This window comes from Watersipora subatra, chromosome 1, assembly GCF_963576615.1.
Source record: "Watersipora subatra chromosome 1, tzWatSuba1.1, whole genome shotgun sequence".
NCBI lineage: Eukaryota > Metazoa > Bryozoa > Gymnolaemata > Cheilostomatida > Watersiporidae > Watersipora > Watersipora subatra.
Window position 1 is genome coordinate 76,274,287 of NC_088708.1, and position 23,493 is coordinate 76,297,779.

Consider the following 23,493-nt stretch of genomic DNA (forward strand, 5'->3'; position numbering starts at 1 on the left):
AGTACTGGTGCTGCTGAATTCAAATAACAGCAGTCACTGTTCTCATAGATCAGGCGTGCCAGTTACATGGAACAAACTTTGTTAGTAACTGCGATCCTTATCATTATCACTAGAGCAAGTTTTTTTCAATAAAGTAAACTTCTGTTAGTTGATAACACAGGTGTCCTTTAGCGGGATATTGCCAAGGCCGAGGACGGGCCGTAGTCTACACACACACACAAAAACAACTTTGTTGTTATTTTTGTGTGTGTAGACTACAGCCCGTCCTCGGCTTCGGCAATATCCCGCTAAAGGACACCTGTGGTTGATAAGAATGTTTTAAAACACAAAAAACATCCTGAGCATCAATGGTACATTTTTCTAAAAGGTTGAAAGTCAATCTTTCAGTTTTTTCTTTGTCAATAAAAGTTTCCCCTAATTATAACTGACTATAAGACCACAAATCCTAATTTGTGTTTTTTTAATAATTTGATTACCTAGTTTTCTTATCATCAGGTTTCCGAGTAAAAAGAAAGAGCCAGAAAGATGGCATACTTGGTGGACTGTTTCCAGGTGACAGGAGGACCCCAGCAAAAATGAAATTTTATGTTGTGCCCACTTCAATGAGTCCTTGATCGATAAAACTGATAAATCATTATTATTCAGTCCATATTTTAGCACCATTTCCATTTTATTCCCAATTACATCAAAGGATAACTGTTATTATTTCAGGAGGCTGGAACGACAACCCAGCAGTTCCAGCATATCTTTAGGTGCTTGGTTACAAGATGTGGTGTTACACCGGGAGCTACTGGTAATGTCAGGTCTATGGATGACACCACATTGTTACAAGCTTCTACTACCTATGTGCCACCAACTGTTGGTAGTGAAGATTATGTTGAAGATGTTATTGACAGACAAACTATGCTTCCCGAAGGAATGCTAAACATTACATCACATCCTGTTCTTGGTAACATTACTGTATATTTATCTGGTTGGCTTGTCAAGAAACTGCTTAAGAAGTTGTGTTGTGAGCCATGTAGACTTTCCCTAATTCAGTCTAAGGAAGTTAGCAAAAATATGATGATATTTATGTTCTGTTAAGAGTTAAAAACAACGGTGGCTTGATTTCTCCTTATGATGGTGTTGTAACAACTTTTTCTTTGCACCGAAAAGTATCTGACGGCGGCTAATCAGCAAATCAATGTTTGAAATATCTCAAGATTCTGAAGTGTGTACAAGAAGAGATTATACGCTATGATATATTTGAATTAAACCAACATTGTATTGACACTTCTGTAGGAATTGATAATCATCACTTCTCACTACTAGCTTTAGTGGTTGAAACATACTTTGATTTAAGACAGCACCACTTTGCCTACTTAAGAAACCTAGATTTACATAAAGTGAACATCAGACATAATGCTACAAAAAGCATATTATTTAGAGGACAGTGAACTGTTATGTCGCTGTGACATAAATTGTCTATAGCCGGTTTAAGTTAGTATTTATTTTTAAGACTTCTCTCTATATATATATATGCATACAAATTGTACAGTTTGCAGGCATGTAGTAGTTCAATTTATTATATAATTTAGTATATATACTATAATGCTATTAGACATTATATTATGATCATCAGAGCATCTGGCTCGTTAAGTTTTTATGCATAGATCATTTATTTTCTGAATCACAAACAAATTTGATGGTCAAGTATAATGTAATTAAGATTTATAGTTTGCTTTATATATGAATACAATTTGTACAGTTCGTAGGCATTTAGTTGTTTAATTTATTATATACTTTTTATATATAATGCTATTAGACATTGTATTAGCATAAGAGTATCTGGCTTACTCTCTATGCATAGATCATTTATTTTCTAAATCAAAAATAAATTTTGTGGTCAAGCATACTGTAGTTAAGATGTATAGTTTGCTTTTGGTCTATATCAACGAATAACATGCACATATAAATATAACACAAATCAAGATATATTGAGTGTTGGGACCTATTGGCGCAATAGCTAAAGCTAAGCTAGGCCGAGGCCAATCCAACCACTCTTCAAACAAAGCAATGTAGGTTGCAAGATTTGAGTTCAATGTATACAACAGTTTTGGCCAGTTTTCTGCTCTTGGTGATGTAAACAACTACATATTGTGATCTCTTATTAAATAGTTAATAAGTTTTAAAGCTAAAGTTCACTGGGCTGGTAAGGCGAGCAATGCCAATGGTACCCTTAAATCCAGTGGAAACATCTGTTGATAAGAAATGCAAATTATATAGAGCCCATATAGAGTTGTCTGCCTTTTGTTGAAACCATGCCAATAGCCATCTACAACAAAAACTTATAGTCTAGAATCTGTAGATCTTTAGCTAGCTTGACTTTGATATATAAACTGAATGAATATGTAGATCTTTATCTTGGCTCTGATATATAGGTTGATTAAGATTGGGGATGGATAAAAGCACTCACAAGCTCATTGAGATTAAATGCTGTACAATGTTGCTAGGTTACTATAAAAGGGAGCGTGACCATGTAGCATAAACCAAGATGGCGCTCAAATTGAAACGCGGGTAAATGACCTTGGCTATTTTAAGGGTAGTATAATTCAGTGTTTGGAATTCTAAAACTGGGTTGTAACCTAAATACATTTTGGCCAATAATGTTCATAGGTTGTTTACGTCTAATGTAGTTGGAGAGATGGTATGGTATGCTCTTTGTGAGATCATAGCCTACGAGTTCTAGTCGGTTTAAAAAATGTGTAGCTGCGTTGGCGATTATACGGTATGTAATCAGTAGTACCATGGACGTAAGAAAATGGTTTTGTAAAACATTTGTATAACATTTTCTAACAGTTGTATAACATTTGTATAACATTCCGCAACTGAGTTAGGAACTGCGGGCTAGAAACTCACAAATAGTTATCTTTTTTAAAACTTACCTGGAGATACCGACCTTGAATAGCCATTGAATAGACAACAAGTAATTTATACTTGTTCTTCAGGTTGACTTGCAACAAAATTTAAATTACAGCTATTTAGTATTGAAAGGTTCATCATGTCTTACTCTGCTGTGGTGTAGGTGCAAAATATGTAGAAATGTGATTACAAGCTCTTAAAAGCTCAAAAACGGCCGTAGATTAAAATCTCTTATTTTGATGACGTACTCAATTCGACGTGTTTATTGTTTTGACGCATGATACTCTTTGACTATGATGTTAACACGTGCAATTAAAGGCTCAATATAAAATTCTCGTAGCACTAGTTTATGACAAACAATTCCGGTTTTACAGGAAAACCCTTATCAAACATAGATGCTCTTGCTACTTTACAGTTTCGTTTCAGCTCGGTCTAATCATCCAGTCGTATTCTGATCATGTGACCCATACTTTCTGCCAGATGGCGCGAACAATTTCTGCAGCATTTGTCGACCATCACAGGTGACCAACAGGCTCCTCATGTTTATCAGAGGATGATATGCACCCCCTCAAGCTAAGTTTTAAAAAATTAAACTGATTTTTAATCTAGGTTTTGAAATATCAATGCTCGAAGTGACAGCATTACAATGATGATGAAATAGACGCGTAATGACAATAGACATGGTTTTATTGAATGCGTGAAGTATATTTGTGAAAATATTTTGACGAATGAAGTTGCATGAAAGTGTAAACAGAAGCACATCGTGTTCATTAACGTCCCATTTGAGCCGTTTTGGAAAGGATCCCAACGTGCGATCGTTTTCGTGATGGCTGCGATTAACTGTTCGTTTCTTAGCTTTCAAGAGCTTGTAATCACATTTCTACATACATGTATTTTGAACCTACAACACAGCAGAGTAAGACATGGTGAACTTTTTGATACCAAAAACTGTAATGTAAATTTTGTTGCAAGTCAACTTTTAAAGCTAGGTTTTAGTATTAATTTTACCAAACTAAACAGCAACTTTGTCATCATCTAAAATTATATCACTTATCTGTTTCCAGTTTAGTTTTAACAATAACTTAAAACGAATAACCCTGAACTGAAAGGGAGAAGGAGCAAGTATTGTATCTCTTCCAGGCGTTGTGGGAGGGAGTTTGAAGATTAGCATTTTGGCGTCTCCATAATTTCAATGCATTCAGCACACAACTGCCAAATTTTAATTTCGAAAACACTTTTTCGATATCGTATGGTGAAAAAAATGTCATATGGCAGGGATGAAAAAACATCGTGTGTGACATCAAGAAGGCAAAAAAATCGTATAACGTCGTAACCTAGGGGTATGGCGCCTTACAGTGCCTCGCATTCCGCGTTCTCAACTCGAGTTGTTGAACTCGAGTTGCTGTTCAAAGAACTCGGCCTGGGTTTTTTATGAACTCGAGTTGTGTTACGCAAAACTAACCCGGGTTTGTAAAAAAAAGCAAAGTGAGTAATTGGGGTGTCTCATTTACAGAACTGCATTTGCGCATATTATATAAAGTTTAATAATTGATTAATAATAATAATTTAAATATATATATATATATACATATTTAAATTTTACATATTGGCGATATTTGCACATATTTATATAAATATAAAGAGACAAAAACAATTGTATAATGTAAAAAGCAAACTAAAAAACAATCTATGTGGGGCCGGGCCACTTCTTTTTCAAATGAAAAAACGAGTTCTCTTTCTAGAACCTGACAAGAAACTGAATGAACACCGAAAATGAACAAGCATTGAAATTATGTCAACGACGTTTAATGATGCACCAAAAAAAATTCCATATAAAAATATAGCTATCTAGAAAATGAAATGATGAGTTGTTTAGTATGGCGCCTTACAGTGCCCCCACAGTGCCTCGCGTTCCATGTTCTCAAGCCGAGTTGTTAAACTCGAGTTGCTGTTGAAAGAACTCGGCTTGGGTTTTTGATGAACTCGAGTTGTACAACTTGAGTTATATTTACAAACTCGAGTTTGTAAATATAACTCGAGTTGCAAACTCTGGACACTCTAATTCGCCATTAGCTCTAGTTTTACAGTACATGCATAGTTTAATTTCTATTACCTAACGGGTGCCTATTGATGTACCATTGTTAATATAACCAGATCTACGGTTATGCTACCGTAATGCTGATATATTGCACCTTACTTTTACAAACTCGAGTTTGTAAATACAACTCGAGTTCAACAACTCGAGTTGAGAACACGGAACGCGAGGCACTGTAAGGTGCCATACAGGGGTGCACAGTATCTACTTTATTCAGTTCATCTTCATGCCCTGCGACAGCTCTAACTGTTCCTATTACTATAGACATTACATTTACAGTGGTTCCAGCACTTTCTTTCGTTCCTTACCGAATTTCAGCATTTTTCCTTATTTCCTGATCGCTAGCTTCCCTACTATCTACTACAACTACTAATAGTACATGTATTATTATGTTATGCTCAGAATCACGATGAGCTTGATGTCTTCATAAGGAACGAGCAATTCGATGCCTGTTGTCGACAATATACTGACGCATGTAAACAAAATTCATTGCTGTAGTATTATCATGTGATGAGAAAACAACTACGCTTATCAAAACCTTTTTAATGATGCCAGATATTTGATGACATGAAGGATATAATATCACGCAAATGTTCAGCGAGCTTGTAGATGTAGAAGAGCTTGTAATCACATTTCCACATATTTTGAACCTACAACACAGCAGAGTAAGACATGGTTAACCTTTTGATACCAAATAACCTTAATGTGAATTTTGTTGCAAGTCTACCTTTAACTATTGATACAATTAGCAAACATTCTGGTTCACACGCTTGCGCTTAACCAATGAAGCCAGCTACTTCGACCGACAAAAATTTATCGTAATGATTGCTTCGGGTAAATATAAATTCTTATTTCACACAGTATAGACTTTTCTTTGTTACAAGAGACACGTGTACTAGGAAATATAAATATGTTATTCATATTCTGTAAAGTATTTGTTCTGAACTGTTAGCTGTATAATAGAACAACGATATGTAACTCATAACTAGCTAATAGTTAGTAGATTAATGCTAACAACAGCAATCCATCTTGACAAGGCTAGATGTGTTTGCTGTGAGATTGTATTGTAGGTTTTTAGAACATAATTGTGACAGTTTTTTCTTTTTGTTGCGAATATTTTTGGGCTATAGCTTGACTCTTAGGTACATTTTGTGAAAGATAAAATCATCTTGTGTAAATATCAGTTTCAAGTATGGATTTATTAGTGAGTGTATTGGCGGTAGTATTTTGTTAGTAGTATGCCTTATTTAGAAATTTTGTTTGATAAGTAAAAAGTATTAATGCTATAAATTGCGTTGGCCACAATTGTATTAATATAACATTGCATCATGTGTGTAATGAATGTATTATCTAATATTAAATCCGTTTAATCGGTGCTTTGGTATAGTTACATATCTTGTATTTAAATTGTTTGTGTTTCAGACACATTAGCATGCTTTTGTTTGGCATTTGATATTTTAAGCCTACTTTTATATGTGCTTATATTTCAAATGGCCAAGAAATCTTTTGGTATCAAGTCAGAGTGTTTTTTTAAGTGGGCATGCTTGGTAATGTATTGTGTAATATTGTGATTGTATCAAATGAACGGAGTAATTGATGATCTAGCAATAGTCGTGCCTACATTGCATTGTTTTAATGTTGTAAATAAATTAATATGAACTGTGATTTCAAACAAATCTAAATAATGCAGATCATATAATTTTGCGATTAAATTAGATCAATTCTTTCATTAAATAGTAAGATTCAGATTATATACGAGGAACATTGTAAGTGATTTTTGTCATTCAGATTAGTTCTGAATGTGTTCAGATAACTTGGCTGTTATAACTGCACAAACTTTTTGCACTTACCACCTCGCTTCCAGTTTTTTGCTATTTTTCATACCACTGATATGGACTAGTTATGAGTCAGCGTTCAACTGACAATTGAAATTATGTAAACAAGGCGTGATAAAGGTTAACAGAGTGGAGAGTTTAACCTCCATTATTCCTTATGCTAGGTGCATCCTGTAATGTGATCGTATACATAGGTGTTGAAATTCATCTGTTTTGTCAGTTTATGAAGCAACCTACTAACAAACATGTTATTTATTTACTATTAGTTTTTGTAAGCTAATACTTCTGTGAGTTGGAAATACAAAAACTGTCTCTGATGCTGGATGAACATTGTAAGCTGTTGGAGTCATGGTCAATTTCTGTTGTTGTTTATGTCTTCAGGAAATTGTATTTGCATGAACACATCTGCAGTTTGTCATCAACCGTCTAGTTTAGCACTAGTCTAGCTCAGCTGAAAATATCTGTAGGCCAAGGTCAACATAATGACTCATTTTTAAAAATTAATGATTTTGTTTATAACCACAATTTAATTTATATTGCTCAGATAGCTGTGCAGTATATATTATTATAGTTATTACATGTTATTCAATATACTTGGCTATCACACTTTTTCAAGTACTCTGTAACATCAGCATAAATATTAATTAAATTTGTAGATGTTCTCCTTTTTTAATTAATGGAATTCTGCGTTTATACTGTTTGCACAGTCAGTTGAGTTTAGGTCGAAATATAAAAACTAATTTTCACACTCATCACTCATCAATTTTTGAACAGCATTTTGTATCAAACAGACATAAAGCTGTGTAAGTCTTGCCAGATTTATGGATCAAGGTACGCTTGGCGACGATTTAGTTTTAATCTTTAGTTTTATCTTTTTGTTTGCATTTCCGAAAATTGTTCAGTCGTATACTTAACTCTAGATGAGCGATTGTAAATTATTTTGCTTTATTTTACCTTTAGGATTTAATTGGTATTTTAGACACAGCAACTCTAGTTGACAAAGAAAGATGGGACTTTGCACTGGTTTCCTCTCTAGAAACACTCATACCAAGAACTCTCCAAGGCTGCTAACATATTCTGTTATCATATTTTTGCTACTAGTTTGTCAGACAGCTGTTGCATCTACCAAGACAATTACTAGCACTCCAGTCAAACAGTTGTTTAGAAAATCTGCGCCTCAGCAAGAGGTTCAAAAGAGCCGAGATTTTGTTGAATATGAAGATCCTCCTCCTGGCTTGAATTTCACATGGAGAAATGGCACAGGTATGATGTGTTTGGGCTGTGGCTTGTCTTCGCGCATAACAGCCAAGCAAGCTTGGATGATTTCATCTCATTGTGGTTTGCTTCCTTTCATCCTAGTCATTAGTTGCTGTTTGTTTCCTAAAGAAAACGCGTCAGAACGATTGCTTAACTAACCGCATGGCCTGTTGACCCAAACCACAAGATGTTTTTATGTAGGCAGTCGATAGTTCTTTCACATTCTTTCACATTCGCTCGGTTCCTTGGTGCCTAACCTTTTGCTGTTCTCTTTTATTCAGTTTGTCGTGGTTGGAAGAAGCAGGACTTTACAATCACGATAGGAAATCAAGTAGAGGATTTTGTTAAATTGAAGGACTGTTCTGTCATTGATGGCAATGTGGAAATAGGTCCGATATATAGCCATGTTAGTGTTCACAACTATACAAATGTTCAGTACCCACAACTAGTCGAAATCACAGGCTATCTGCTGATATATCGTGTGAATGGCTTGCTTAATCTTGGACAGCTTTTTCCCAATTTAAGGGTTATTCGTGCTGATGTAGAGACATTTTGGGACTACGGTCTTGTTCTTTATGAGAATGTGAATCTGATGTCAATATCACTCAACAACCTCAATTATATTGGGGCGTACGTGGTGGCTATGATGAATCCACAGCTCTGTTATGTTGATGATCACGTTAACTGGAACTATATCACGCCAAGGGGTAAAAAACCAACGACCACACAAAATCGCCCAAGGAAGAATGGATGTGACCTGGTGGATATTTGTCCAGCTGGCTGTGAAAATTGTTGGGACATGTCAACTTGCCAGGATGGTAAATTTTCATCTTTTTATGTTATGTCATTCTTTTTTCTTTAGAACATATGCGTGTCTCTGCCTTTCTGAGTGCACTAACTACAGTATATAGTACACTGAATACTGGAGGCTAACTCATTGACCATGTATATTGTTGCTCTATGTTATCAGGCGCTCTAACAAAGAATGCTTTCCAATTGAGCCTAGTCAAGCAGTTGTTTACGGCCAACCTAATATTGTTTGCATAGCAGTATACCCTTTGTTTTAGCAAGGCCCGCTCTTCTACGGTTTGTTGACATACAATAATTACCATGTAGCTTAATCTGATATATATATATATACATATAAATACTCATATCAATACTCCTGTTACACTTGCTAGTCTATGCATTTTACTGAATATTGTGCACACCGAACTGAGAGTTATGTGCACCATGGGAGGACAACTCATATTTAGTTATACTACGTACATAGCTGTTATATTACATTACGTCATATCCTTTTTTATTTTCTTCTGTTCCACACAGCGCCAAGCGTTTTATATAGTAAAAATTGCTGCTGTAAAAGCCAATGTTTATATTGTCCTAGTGCGGCATCCAGGCATAAATGACTGCCAGTGCGCATCATAAACAACTTTCGACAGGTTATGGGCCCAGGAACAGTCTACTCTTCGACGGTAATATAGAAACGTACAGCATATGGGAAACGCGTTTTATTAACTATCTATACACTTTGGACATTCCAGTACACAAAGCTATACTCCTACTACCAGCTGGCGTAAAAGATGATGAGGACTTTAATGTCAAAAACAGAAGAGCCTTCGCTGAACTTGTCCAAGTTTTGGACGACAGATCACTGCAATTAATCGTAAATGACGCTTCTAACAATGGACGCGAGGCTTTAGCAGCATTAAAGAAACATTACGTCAGTACAGAGAAGCCCAGAGTAATAACTCTATATGAAGAACTAATGACATTATCAATGAAGGAAACCGAAGGTGTCACCGACTACCTAATAAGAGCAGAGAGAGCCGCAACTGGTCTTTGCTCTGCAGGTGAAACAATATCAGAAAATTTAATTATAGCTATGCTCTTAAAGAGTGTACCTGCTTCGTTTAATTCGTTTGTAGTTGTACATACTTAAACCGACTCCGTCAAAACACTCAATGAGTTCAAGGCCGCTTTAACAAACCACGCAAATACAGAAGCTATCCGCACTCCTATACACATGACCGCCATGAGCTCTAAGACGTATAAGCCACCTGCTAACTGCAGTAATACTTACAATTACAAGTCACTACAACGCAAAAGCAAAACCTAGCAGCAGCAAAGTATGCCTCTCATGTGGGAAAACTGGCCGCAACACAAAAACGTGCCATCAACGTTCAAAATTACGCTGTAGCTTCTGCCAAAAATCGGGACATGTTGAGAGTATATGCTTCGCTAAGAGAAAGAGCAGTAGCAATAAAACGCCAACATCCGCCAACAATGTTGCTTCCGAATTTGAAGCAACATACTCATTCGCAATAGACACCACAATTGCTCAAAGTAACGCCAATCAAAAACAATCTGATGACAGCTATTCTCTTCTAGTGGACTGTGGTGCCACTACTGGTGCCACATTGTAAACAAGGCTGAATGCTTTATTTCATTCGACCCGGACTTTAAAGCCGACAACCATTATATTCAACTTGCCGACGGTACTCGAAGTAATCAAATGGCAACTGCATGATGAACAGCTGAGTTCCATGTATACGACACCGATGGTAATCCTAAACGGATACTGCTCACTAAAGCACTACTCACCCCCTCATTTCTGATGAGCCTATTCTCTGTGCGCGCTGCTACTGACACTGGTGCCAGCCTGACATTCTGTAAAGAAAAGACAGCCTATATCAAAAGATACATTTACTGTTACACAGAAAGGACAAAAGTACTTTTACCGACATGCAATGTACATATCACTCAATGTTCATACACTTGAGCAATGGCACCGAGCGCTCGGACACATGAATCACAATGATCTCATAAAACTACCGACAGTAACTAAAAACATGACCATCCGCATCACAAAGGCAGTAAAGACATGCAAGGAAAACAAACTGAGTCCAAGTCTAAAATCATGTGATGACACACTGCCTCGTGCAACAAAACCGCTAGAACGCGTGAACTTTGATGTATGTTGGCCGATAGAACCCGTTTCACATGATGGACACAGATACATAGTAAACTTTTGTGATAACTACTCGGGGCATGATTTTTGTATACCCAATTCGATCTAAAGATGAAGTGCCAACCACACTCAAGAGATTCATTGCTGACTCAGCTCTGATAGGGAACATTCTAGAAATACACACAGACAATGGTGGCGAATACACTAGTAATGAATTCGCTAATATCCTACGAAACAATGGTATAAAACACTCAACAACCACTCCATATTCGCCGTTCCAAAATGGACAATCCGAAAAAGCTTGGCGTAGCCTACCAGATATGGCTAGATGTCTCATAAACGAATCTAAGCTCCCCAAATCATACTGGACATTTGCTATACATTATGCTCAACACCTACGTAACCAATCGTTCCAGCAAAAATCAAGATTGACCGCCTATGAACTATTCACATATAGAAAACTAGATATGAGGAACCTACACGAATTTGGTTCAAACTGCACATTCTACACCGAAACCCGCAAACAGAAACTGGATGTTCGAGGATAGCGTGGAAAGTACCTAGGTATCAACCCGATTAACAATGACTATTTAGTTCTCAACAACACCAATAACAACGTGATCACTACCCATAACATGTACATACACAACAAACCAAAAGTTGACTCCCTTTCAGATGATGAGAGCACAACTTCCATACCAGTACAAGGTGCAGTTGATACCATCACTAACGCTGAGCCAACATCAACATCGTCACGACCACAGAGAGCTCAACGCCCTTCGTCGTATCTTGACGACTATCAATTACTGACTAACGTCGACTACGCATGTGCTGCATTACTCACACTACCTACAACATATGATGAAGCAATAAAGGCCAACGACACCGAAAACTGGAAGGCAGCAATAGATTCTAAAAATCGTTCTGTTATGTGACAATCACATCTGGAAAATAACAGAACTACCGCCTCACCAGCACGAGATTAAAGGGAAGTAGGTATAGGTATATACATACAAACAAAAAAGTGCTGATGGACAAATTCAGTACAAGGCTAGATATGTAGCCAAAGGATATTCACAAATACCAGGCCGACTTCGACAAAACATACTCACCGACCACTCGATTCACATCTATTCATACGATTCTCCAGCTGGCCGCAAACTCCAACTTACATCTACACAAACTTGATGTTGAGGGGGCATATTTGAACGCGCCGATAGATAAGGAAATATATGTCGAACAACCACCAGGGTACGTAACGCACCAAAACAACGCACGCCTGACATGCAAACTAAACAAGTCATTGTATGGACTTAAACAAAGCGGTAAGAACTGGCGCCAACTATTGACAGAATTCCTAAAATCAAACAGATTCACATCAAATGATAGTGACGCCTGTGTATACAAGAAACACACCAACCCAAATGACATATACATGCTATTTTGGGTTGACAACATCATAGTTGCTAGCAGTGACATGAAACCCAGTCAACACTGTAAAGGAAATGCTAAACACTGCTTTCAAGATGGATGACAGAGGCCAACTAAAAGGGTTTCTGGGTATTGACTTCCAACGTCAACCTGATGGCAGCTACTGTATGAGCCAAGGACGTTATGTCAATGCCATACTATCAAAATTCAATATGACCGACTGTAACTCGGCTGCAACGCCCGCCGACACGAACACGCGCCTTCTGACAGCTAGCGCTGACAAACAAGAGAACAATCAGGACACCCAGTTTCTGTATCGTCAAGCCGTTGGATGTTTAATCTATCTTATGACTGGTACATGACCAGATATCAGTTGGACCGTGTCAAAGCTCTCTCAGTTTGTCAAAAAACCCAACATCACACACGTACAAGCCGCCAAACGCTTTCTTCACTACTTGAAGGGAACCAAACACTATACCTTGAAATTCTCAGCTTAACCAAAAGACGAGCTGACCATGTTTACTAACTCTAATTGGGCCGGTGACACTGAAAACCGCAGCTCGACAAGTGGTTACCTCGCAACGTTAGGCACAGCACCAATTAGCTGGAATACACGTAAGCAAACGACAGTAGCTCTCTCATCATGTGAGGCCGAGTATCTCGCACTGACAGACGCTGTCAAGGAAACACTTTACTTAAGAAACTTCCTTGGAGCACTTGGTCGAACGCTCAACGATAAAACTCCTGTCTACTGTGACAATCAAGGGACTATCGTACTGGCCAGCTAGACAGCCAGGCAGCATAACCGCACGAAACATATTGACATATGACATCATATACGAATATTTTGCAACAGCTAACAATGTAGCCGATGTACTTACAAAATCACTTGACAAGATACGCCACAACCAGGCTGTACACATGCTAATGCTGGAGGGGCCATGTTGACATACAATCATTACCATGTAGCACAATCTGATATATATATGTATAAATAATCATATTAATACTCCTGTTACGCTTGCTAGTCTATGCGTTTTACTGAATATTGTGCATACCGAACTGAGAGTTATTTGCACTGTGGGATGACAACTCATGTTTAGTTATACTACGTACATAACTGTTATATTACATTACGTCATATCCTTTTTTATTCTCTTTTGTTCCACGCATCGCCAAGCGTTTTATATAATAAAAATTGCTGCTGTAAAAGCCAATGTTTATACTGTCCTAGGGCGGCATCCAGGCATAAATGGCTGCCAGTGCGCATCATAAACAACTCTTGATACAGCTCACAAATATCATTAATGCCCTCCCATGAAAACTGTCTGAACGGCAGCTGAAGGCAGCTTATAAGTTAGTAACCTCACTTTACCTGTCTACTAGGATCTTCAGCGGCTGCCCTCTTGCTTCTCAATCATTACTGACTCAGCAGTAGCCTAAGCAAGTTTGCTGGCCCCACCATCAATTGTAATAAGATAGACTCGCTTCGTAAATCACAAAAACTGTCAGACAAAACTCCTCTAACAATTCTGTACTGCCTAATCACAAGATCTATGATTGATGACCTCTGTAGGCCTGGCATTAACCCATTGCTTGTCCATCACTGCGTTGCTCTATCATCTGCACTGATCGCTTTGTTCTGTTCGCTCTCTTCAGCTTCTCGTGTCTAATTACAGTCTGCACTTGTAAAGTCAACACTGGCTGCGACCGCGAGGGAAGGTGCTGTCACAGCCAGTGTTTGGGTGGCTGCACTCAAATCAACTCTGCGAGACATTGTTATGTGTGTCAAAGAGTCTCATACAATGGCGAGTGTCTTTCCAGATGCCCTGAACGAAATGGGAATGGGGAACCATTGTTGGAGGTGGGTGTCAAAATGCTCAGTTATTCTCCCCACTATTTTTTAGTAGGACCAAGCTGTAGCATTACCTAAGCATTTGATGATATAAAATTATTTGTTTTTTCATGGCTAGCTAAATACATGAGCTGACCTCTTCATAGCTCAACAACTCTTGTTTTGTTTATATTCAGATGCTAAACAGATACTGCGTAACCCGTGCAGAATGTATCTTTGACAACAACTTTCAAGGAACTTTAAACAAGTTTCACAAAAACAAGTGTGTGCTGGAGTGTCCGACTAACTACATTGAGCACTTGAACTTCACAAAGGACTCTCCAGAAGATGACATAGTACGCGAATGCGTAGAGTGCACAGACAGCTGTGACAATGGTATGCAGGTTTTCATTGTCCATGTTTGATTATTCCCGCATCAGTGTGAGAAGCTACCTATTGGGATTTTTTCTAGATTTATGGTGAAAGAATGCAATGTATGAAAACTAGGTTAAAACTTGACATAGGTGTGGTGTCATTTTTGTGGCAAATTTAGTTTGCCATTATTACGTGTGAAGGTATTAAAAATACTGACATTAGTTTTCACTTTTGGAAGTACAAGCAGAGATATTTGGCAGTTGTTTCCTCGTTATGCATGCTCGAATTAGCATTTTACTTTCACAACTAATGTTAGCCCTGCCAAACAAGCAATTTTCGCCTCTTTATAGTTTTTATTTGTAGTCTGGACTTAGCTTCTTTAGCTTTGCTCACCATATTGGTTGAAAAACATTAAGGAAATTCAGTACTTGGTGGCAAAGACACTCATGACTGTGAACCGCTATTCAAACTCCTAGTTGTTACAAGTATCTTCAACTACCAGTATACTCTGCACGTATAGCGCGAGGCAACTTCTACGAACACTGAAGTAATAAAACATGCTAACAATCCTTGCTATGAATATTTCTACAAGGTGTTTTTAACCGAGAAATGAGAGTGACTGATTTATGTGTCTTGGTGAACTTCTATTTGTATGTTTCTGTTCTCTATCCATGCTCATCATCATTGTTATTATTATTGTTATTGTAGTGACAGGCAACTCATGTTTAATCACCTGTTATGATTGCAGGTTAAAACCTGCTGTCATTTTTGTTGCGGCTCATGATGCAAAAACCTTAAGTTTCTTTTCTAAATCATCGGCCGTTGTGATGGCTCTTATCAAACGCAGTCTTATCATTTACTTTCTTGGAGGTTTTCAGTAATACAATAGCATTTTATCATCTGCACTACTTCAAAAGTGGAGAATTGCTAAATGGCTCTTCTATATTTTGTTTTGAAGTACTGCTTGATGGGTGAAACATTGTTTTTAATCATTGCTTTTTATCTGTACTTTTGGACAGTAAAAATGATTAGGTTAGAGAAGATGAATATTTCAGTAAACCATACAGCTACAGCGATCATAGTTGTAAGCCAAGTAGACAAATATATTTCTCATCCGGTCGATTTGGTTTTTGGTTTCTAGTGTTTTAGCTCAGTGCATTGTCTAGTTTTTATTTGCTCCAAACAAGCTATATTCTCAGATAAGTAGCAATCATGCTATATTGTTCTTATAGCAATCATGCTATATTGCTCTTATAGCTTGCGGTGGTGGAATTATACGAGCAGAGAGTGACAGTGAAAGTTACTATGGATGCACTGTCATCCTGGGTCACCTGGAGATAGCGGTGAGCAATGCCCCAGGTATGTGCTGTATACATGGTAAGCCTTTTCCATCTTTTGCTACCCACACTCCTTGGCGCTGTTAGCAGAACAGTTTTGTCCAGTTAGATGGGCAGTTGTGATTGTAAAATCTCTTTTACACTCTTAGTTATTGTATAGACTGGGCTTAGCAGAGGTAGCAGTAGTTATGGTCTACCTACCAGATTATTGATGGTATACTTGTGATACTTGTATACCTGGTATTATTGATGGTTACTTGTGGCTACTAACTATGCATACAACAGTGTTATCCTAGTAGGCCTGATTTAACCTACACAAACTCAACAGTACTAACCTCTGAGGCATAATTTTGCCTACTGAACTCAACAGTGTTAACATGGGAGACATGCTATTACCTACACGAACTCAGCGGAGTTATCCTGGAAGGCATGCTTAACCTGCATGAACATATAATTCTCACACTACTAAATATTATATCCTGTAAATCAAAGCTTGTGGAGGAAGTACAAATAAAGTGAGTCATGCTGTCAAAACCTACTGTGGTTATGTGGCAGTTATTCTATTGCTCTTGCAGGAAATCTGTCTCTGCTGCACAAGAACCTCAAGGACATTGTGGAGGTGGAGGGTTATGTAAAGGTTGTCCGCAGCCAGTATCTCAGCGACCTCAGTTTCTTTAAGTCATTGACTCACATCGGTGGCCGTACCTTGGATAGTAATAAGTATGTGTACATGTCCAATATGGTGTGCTCAGATTGTGGTAATAAGTATGTGTACATGTCCAATATGGTGTACTCAGATTGTGGTGATAAGTATGAGTACATGTCCAATATGGTGTGCTCAGATTGTGGTGATAAGTATGTATACATGTCCAATATGGTGTGTGCAGATTGTTGCGATAAGTATGTGTACATGTCCAATATGGCTTGCTCAGATTGTGATGATAGGTATGTGTACATGTCCAATATGGTGTACTCAGATTGTGGGGATAAGTATGTGTACATGTCCAATATGGTGTACTCAGATTGTGGTAATAAGTATGTGTACATGTCCAATATGGTGTACTCAGATTGTGGGGATAAGTATGTGTACATGTCCAATATGGTGTACTCAGATTGTGGTAATAAGTATGTGTACATGTCCAATATGGTGTACTCAGATTGTGGTAATAAGTATGTGTACGTGTCCAATATGGTGTGCTCAGATTGTGGTAATAAGTATGTGTACATGTCCAATATGGTGTACTCAGATTGTGGTAATAAGTATGTGTACGTGTCCAATATGGTGTGCTCAGATTGTGGTGATAAGTATGTGTACATGTCCAATATGGTGTGCTCAGATTGTGGTAATAAGTATGTGTACATGTCCAATATGGTGTACTCAGATTGTGGTGATAAGTATGTGTACATGTCTAATATGGTGTACTCAGATTGTGGTAATAAGTATGTGTACACGTCCAATATGGTGTGCTCAGATTGTGGTAATAAGTATGTGTACGTGTCCAATATGGTGTGCTCAGATTGTGGTAATAAGTATGTGTACATGTCCAATATGGTGTACTCAGATTGTGGTGATAAGTATGTGTACATGTCTAATATGGTGTACTCAGATTGTGGTAATAAGTATGTGTACATGTCCAATATGGTGTACTCAGATTGTGGGGATAAGTATGTGTACATGTCTAATATGGTGTACTCAGATTGTGGTAATAAGTATGTGTACGTGTCCAATATGGTGTGCTCAGATTGTGGTAATAAGTATGTGTACGTGTCCAATATGGTGTACTCAGATTGTGGTGATAAGTATGTGTACATGTCCAATATGGTGTACTCAGATTGTGGTAATAAGTATGTGTACGTGTCCAATATGGTGTGCTCAGATTGTGGTGATAAGTATGTGTACATATCCTATATGGTGTGCTCAGATTGTTTCATGAAAGTTTCTTGCCTAGATATTGCTTTTAGATTGACAACTAAGAATATTTACTGACCTGTTTCACTTCTTTACATGCTGTGTAAGCCTATATAGGCCACAGATACATGTACTTTGTTTTTCTTACTAACCTTTTCTTTGTATGCCACTGTATGAATGTATTTTTATTGCTCTTTTGCTTGTATTTTATTGCCCTCTGCTTTTCATTCTTTATATTTTCCTTTCATTCTCCATGCCTTCGCCACTATTTCTACATCTGTTTTTCTAGCACCTTTTATACAGGCATCCTTATAGCACATTTTACACAGGCATCCTTATAGCACCTTTTATACAGGCATCCTTATAGCACCTTTTATACAGGCATCCTTATAGCACCTTTTATACAGGCATCCTTATAGCACCTTTTATACAGGCATCCTTATAGCACCTTTTATACAGGCATCTTTATAGCACCTTTTATACAGGCATCCTTATAGCACATTTTATACAGGCATCCTTATAGCACCTTTTATACAGGCATCCTTATAGCACCTTTTATACAGGCATCCTTAAAGCACTTTTTATACAGGCATCCTTATAGCACCTTTTATACAGGCATCCTTATAGCACCTTTTATACAGGCATCCTTATAGCACCTTTTATACAGGCATCCTTATAGCACCTTTTATACAGGCATCCTTATAGCACCTTTTATACAGGCATCTTTATAGCACCTTTTATACAGGCATCCTTATAGAACCTTTTATACAGGCATCCTTATAGCACCTTTTATACAGGCATCTTTATAGCACCTTTTATACAGGCATCCTCATAGCACCTTTTATACAGGCATCCTTATAGCACCTTTTATACAGGCATCTTTATAGCACCTTTTATACAGGCATCGTTATAGCACCTTTTGTACAGGCATCCTTATAGCACCTTTTATACAGGCATCCTCTTTTCATTCATTTATTATGCATTTATTTGAATTCATGCATACAGAGCACTAGGTTCGTTAATTAAATATGACTTAGAAGCTGTCAGCCTTCAGGTTTCTATGTACTACTCATACCAGTGTTTCTATGCACTACTCATACCAATGTTTCTATGCACTACTCATAACATTGTTTCTATGCACTACTCATACCAGTGTTTCTATGCACTACCCATAACAGTGTTTCTATGCACTACCCATACCAGTGTTTCTATGCACTACTCATACCAGTGTTTCTATGCACTACTCATAACAGTGTTTCTATGCACTACTCATACCAGTGTTTCTATGCACTACTCATACCAGTGTTTCTATGCACTACTCATACCAGTGTTTCTATGCACTACTCATACCAGTGTTTCTATGCACTACTCATACCAGTGTTTCTATGCACTACTCATACCAGTGTTTCTATGCACTACTCATACCAGTGTTTCTATGCACTACTCATAACAGTGTTTCTATGTACTTCTGCATCTGAACTACTATTGACAAAGTTCTTAACCACTATATTCGTCCAAGTCTCAAGTAAGAATGTAAGAATCTAGTTTTAACACGTTATAATTCTTGATTGATGGTCACTCTCAACCTCATGGAAAGATACTAATCAAAACATGCGTGCTGCAGGTACGCTTTGTATGTTATGGACAATGAAAACATGGAAGATTTGTGGGACATGGAGACCCACCCAAACTTGACTATTGACAACGGCATGATGTTCTTTCAGCAGAATCCTCAGCTGTGTGTCTCGAAGATTCAACAATTTTTAGATACTACTCGGTAAGCATTATCTCTTAGGCTATCGAAGCTTTTCTCACCGACTACGGAAACTGTCCCATAAGCAACAAAGTATTATATCATAGGTTGTGAGAATTGAATGCAGGGATACCTTCAAAAGTTGTAAGGATCATCTCACAGACTGAGGATTGGCCCCATAGGCTGTGAAAACGATTTTATATAACCTATCAGAATAGCCCCTTAGTATCTTATGCTAACTCCATCGTCTCTAACATCATAATCGAGGAGACAAGTGGAGGGGTAAGTTGAGCAGGCAAAATTTGATTGGCTATCACTCTTTTGTTTATAATACAATCAAATTGACTTTCATAGCATAGGTGCGGCCCACCACAGTGTTTCAATGGGCAGTATTATTTTTCCAGTCCAACTAATGAAGTTTTCATAAAAATTTTAAAATCCAAAAAAATTATCGGAGTTTGTGGAGCATGGTCGAGGCATGTTGAGCGTGGTCAGGGCATGTTGAGCATGGTCGGGGCAGTGTCGTATAGGGAGAGTTACACCACCAACGGAGCCTATACAAACGCATCGAAAGTTCCAAACAAACATCGGCCACGCCTACTTTTATATAGATTTACAATGGACTGTTCTTACCTGTCTTTGTTTATCAGCTAATAAAACTACTTTGGGTAACCTTAGATCAGTATCAAATATACCACAAGAAAGCTCAGGTTTTGCTCTAACTCTCACTGCAGTTATAAAGGTGACAACTCCATATTTACTACTTTTCTGCTACTACTAGTAATCAACTCCTATTATATGCGCTAGAGTGTCTTAGCTAAATTGTGTTTACTTGCAATTTCACAACTTTAGGCCCCCAAAAAAACAATTTAATGTATTCACAATAATAATTATTTATAACACCATAACTTGCCAATTTTTTGGTTCTTAAAAATTATAAACAGGCTTGTTTCATGCAAATGATTGGACAACCGCAAATTTATTACGGACAATGATTTTAACTAAAAGCGCAAGAAGTATGTAGTACAACATAAAAATTGAACAAATTTCCATAATAAAACCTGAATAATAAAAGAGCATATTATACTACATAGAAAATACTTCTACATAGAAAATACTATACTTTATAGTAATGTTACAATAAAAATTATTAACTCTGAATAAACAAGTCAAAAAAGCCAAGCTGTACTAATACAATAGCAAGTTACACCAGTGTGGTATTTTGTGTGCATTGGCTGACCTACACATGTTTATAACATGTATACATATTGTACTAGCCACCAAGGATGAGTAAAGTAAGAATACATAAAGTATTTCGTTTTTGAGCTTGTAAAAGCTTGTAATCACATTTCCACATATTTTGCACCTACAACACAACAGAGTAAGACATGGTGAATCTTTTGATACCAAATAACTGTAATGTGAATTTTGTTGCAAGTCAACCTTTAAGAGGAGGTTCAAAGCTTGTCACGCCTGACTCCCACTTTTGGAACAGCAAATGTGTCACCAGAAACTTCACACAAAGCACCCTCTTTAAAGTTTTTTAATTGCAGAAAATCTGACCTACAGTGCGCAACACCAGATGTGTTAGATAAGCTGGTGCAACAACCTTCACATACTTGCTTCAACTTTAGCAAACTCTGTAGACAATAGCCAGCTAGATAATATAGTGACTCATCTTCTGCTACGCTGATTTCCTCACGTGAAACCAGAGGTATATCTATGAGCAGAGGCTCTGCAGTTGGTACTTCTATGGTAGATGGCAACAAATCTCCAAAGTACTCTCACTCATCTTCTACACAGTTAGAAGCTTTGGTCGGTTTGAGATACTGTGCCACAGTGATCAGTTTTAGAACATATTTAAATTCTCTAGCTGTTGGCACAGGACTTCTACATCTTACCGAGCTGAAAAGGTTCTCGATACAGTCTTGTGTCAACCTGGAGGTGAGTAAGAACTCCATGTTGTCAAGCACGTCATCACAAATTTTCAGTACGGATCGTGTAGATAAGCGAATACCAGCTTGGACTGGCTTTCCTTTATACTTGAATCCTATCCGCATTGACTGAACTATTTGTATAAAATCATCAAGAAATGAACGAGCATCAACATAAGCATCAAGTTTGTGTTTAGATAAAGCCATTACCAAGTGTCGAGAGGACATCAAATCAAACCAATGATCAACTGTGTCAATAAACTAAGCTATTGTTAAATACTCCTCAGTTCTCCCTTCATTACTAATGAGGTACCTCAGAGCAGCACTAATAGACTTACTAAAGAGATGCATGGCATTCGTCACATTCATCTTGCTGAAGTGTCCTGTTGATGAGACCGTTTTATCAGACAGATTAGGCGCTAATTTTAAGTCTTCACCAGACTGGAATTCGAAAAGATCAAAAACATGGGAGATTTTATGCAGTTAGAATGAAGATTATGTTTTGTACAAATATAGTCAGCTATTGTAAAAACTTTATGAGTGCCAAACGCATTTCTTAAATTTTTAATAATGTGAGGAACGTCAGCTACGAAATGAAGTATATTATCACCAGACACAGGATGTGGAATACAGCTCACTAGTGAGTCCCCTTTGCTTTCAATACCAAATGTCTTCCGTATTGCTTGGATGCTTGACCCCATGTCTGAAGTGACAGCAACAACTTTCAGACCAATACCACTTGCGTGTGTTATGACATCAATAATAAGAAAAGTTAGACTGTCTCTGGAAATAGATTTACCAGTGAGATGAAATGCGACAATTTGTTCATCTTTCAGTATTTCCTGCAAAGATACAGCCAACACTTAGATTTGCAGTAATATTAGTGGTAAAACTGCAGACACAAAGAGGAAAGTGATAAATGAAATAAACAAGAAATAAACCTCACCAATCTCCAAGCATAACCACTAAACCATGATTAGCAAGGCCACTATGGCCAGGTAACGTCACTTCTCCTATTACAGAGCCGTTGCTAGCATCATACTCAAGGGCGTCAGTAATCTCCATCTCATCCAACACAAGACAACACTGTTAATCCCCCTCATCTATACTCGGAACCTAAATAAAAGAAGCTTGTAAATGCGGTATAATACGCAAAGACATCGGAATATAAAAAGAGCAATTAGCAAAACAAATCTAAGAAACATAAAATTAAAAATAAACACACAATATAATTAGGCACTAGATAACTCTTTATTACACAAGCTCACCTTTTCCTTCATGTATTAAATAACAGTCGTGAGAACTCCTGGCTCAAAGCAGATAGTTTGAAGTCGTCTTTGAAGTGTCCTAACAGACGGAAGAGGCATTCCTGAATCCAGCAGATGGTTGTAACCTGTGGACCCACAAGCAAACCGCAACTTGAGCCTTTTCTTTATTGTATCGAGTTGCCATTGCAATCCTCTAGTGGAATGTCTCTGAAGAGCAACAAGTTGATCCTATTAAACAACTTTTTGAGAGCCATTTGATGGGTTTGGAGTTTTTCTAAGGTAGCCCTACATTCTTTTTAGACCTGCAAAAAATAAACAAGTGGCTACATTGTTAAAAATGCTCTTGATTACCACTACTGACCCTATTGAGAAATCGACTACGCAGATTGGTATTAAAATTAACACTAGCAACATAGATCTGCATGTTACCAAATTAAAATTCATCACAATTCTCAACAAGCATATACAAGCATATACATGTTAGGGTTTCAAAGAACTTAAATTTCCTCGAAATTACTCACATAAAACTGTTCTATACCAATATGGGTCTGAATTGCTCTTATCTCAATGCATATTAGCGTAAATCAGCTTAT

The 23,493-nt window shown here is 37.5% G+C and overlaps 1 protein-coding gene and 1 long non-coding RNA gene across 3 annotated transcripts in view; one reads left to right on the plus strand and one right to left on the minus strand.

Moving 5' to 3' along the window:
- Positions 1-1,753: 1,753 nt before the first annotated feature.
- On the minus strand, positions 1,754-3,292 carry LOC137385567 (uncharacterized). The gene is made up of 2 exons (XR_010977783.1): positions 2,925-3,292; positions 1,754-2,314 (listed from the first exon to the last, which is right to left on the minus strand). It is a non-coding gene; the product is annotated as an uncharacterized lncRNA (long non-coding RNA).
- Positions 2,710-23,493, plus strand: part of LOC137385566 (insulin-like peptide receptor) — a 43,564-nt gene continuing 22,780 nt past the window's right edge. The window contains exons 1-8 of one of the 2 annotated variants that reach the window (XM_068072050.1): positions 2,710-2,767; positions 7,811-8,094; positions 8,370-8,906; positions 14,170-14,354; positions 14,522-14,720; positions 15,957-16,058; positions 16,612-16,756; positions 19,570-19,722. In XM_068072050.1, the coding sequence (XP_067928151.1) occupies positions 7,839-8,094; positions 8,370-8,906; positions 14,170-14,354; positions 14,522-14,720; positions 15,957-16,058; positions 16,612-16,756; positions 19,570-19,722 (1,577 nt within the window). In that variant the 5' untranslated portion in view covers positions 2,710-2,767; positions 7,811-7,838. The remainder of the gene's footprint in view (positions 2,768-7,810; positions 8,095-8,369; positions 8,907-14,169; positions 14,355-14,521; positions 14,721-15,956; positions 16,059-16,611; positions 16,757-19,569; positions 19,723-23,493) is intronic. The other variant, XM_068072051.1, reaches the window with a different exon arrangement.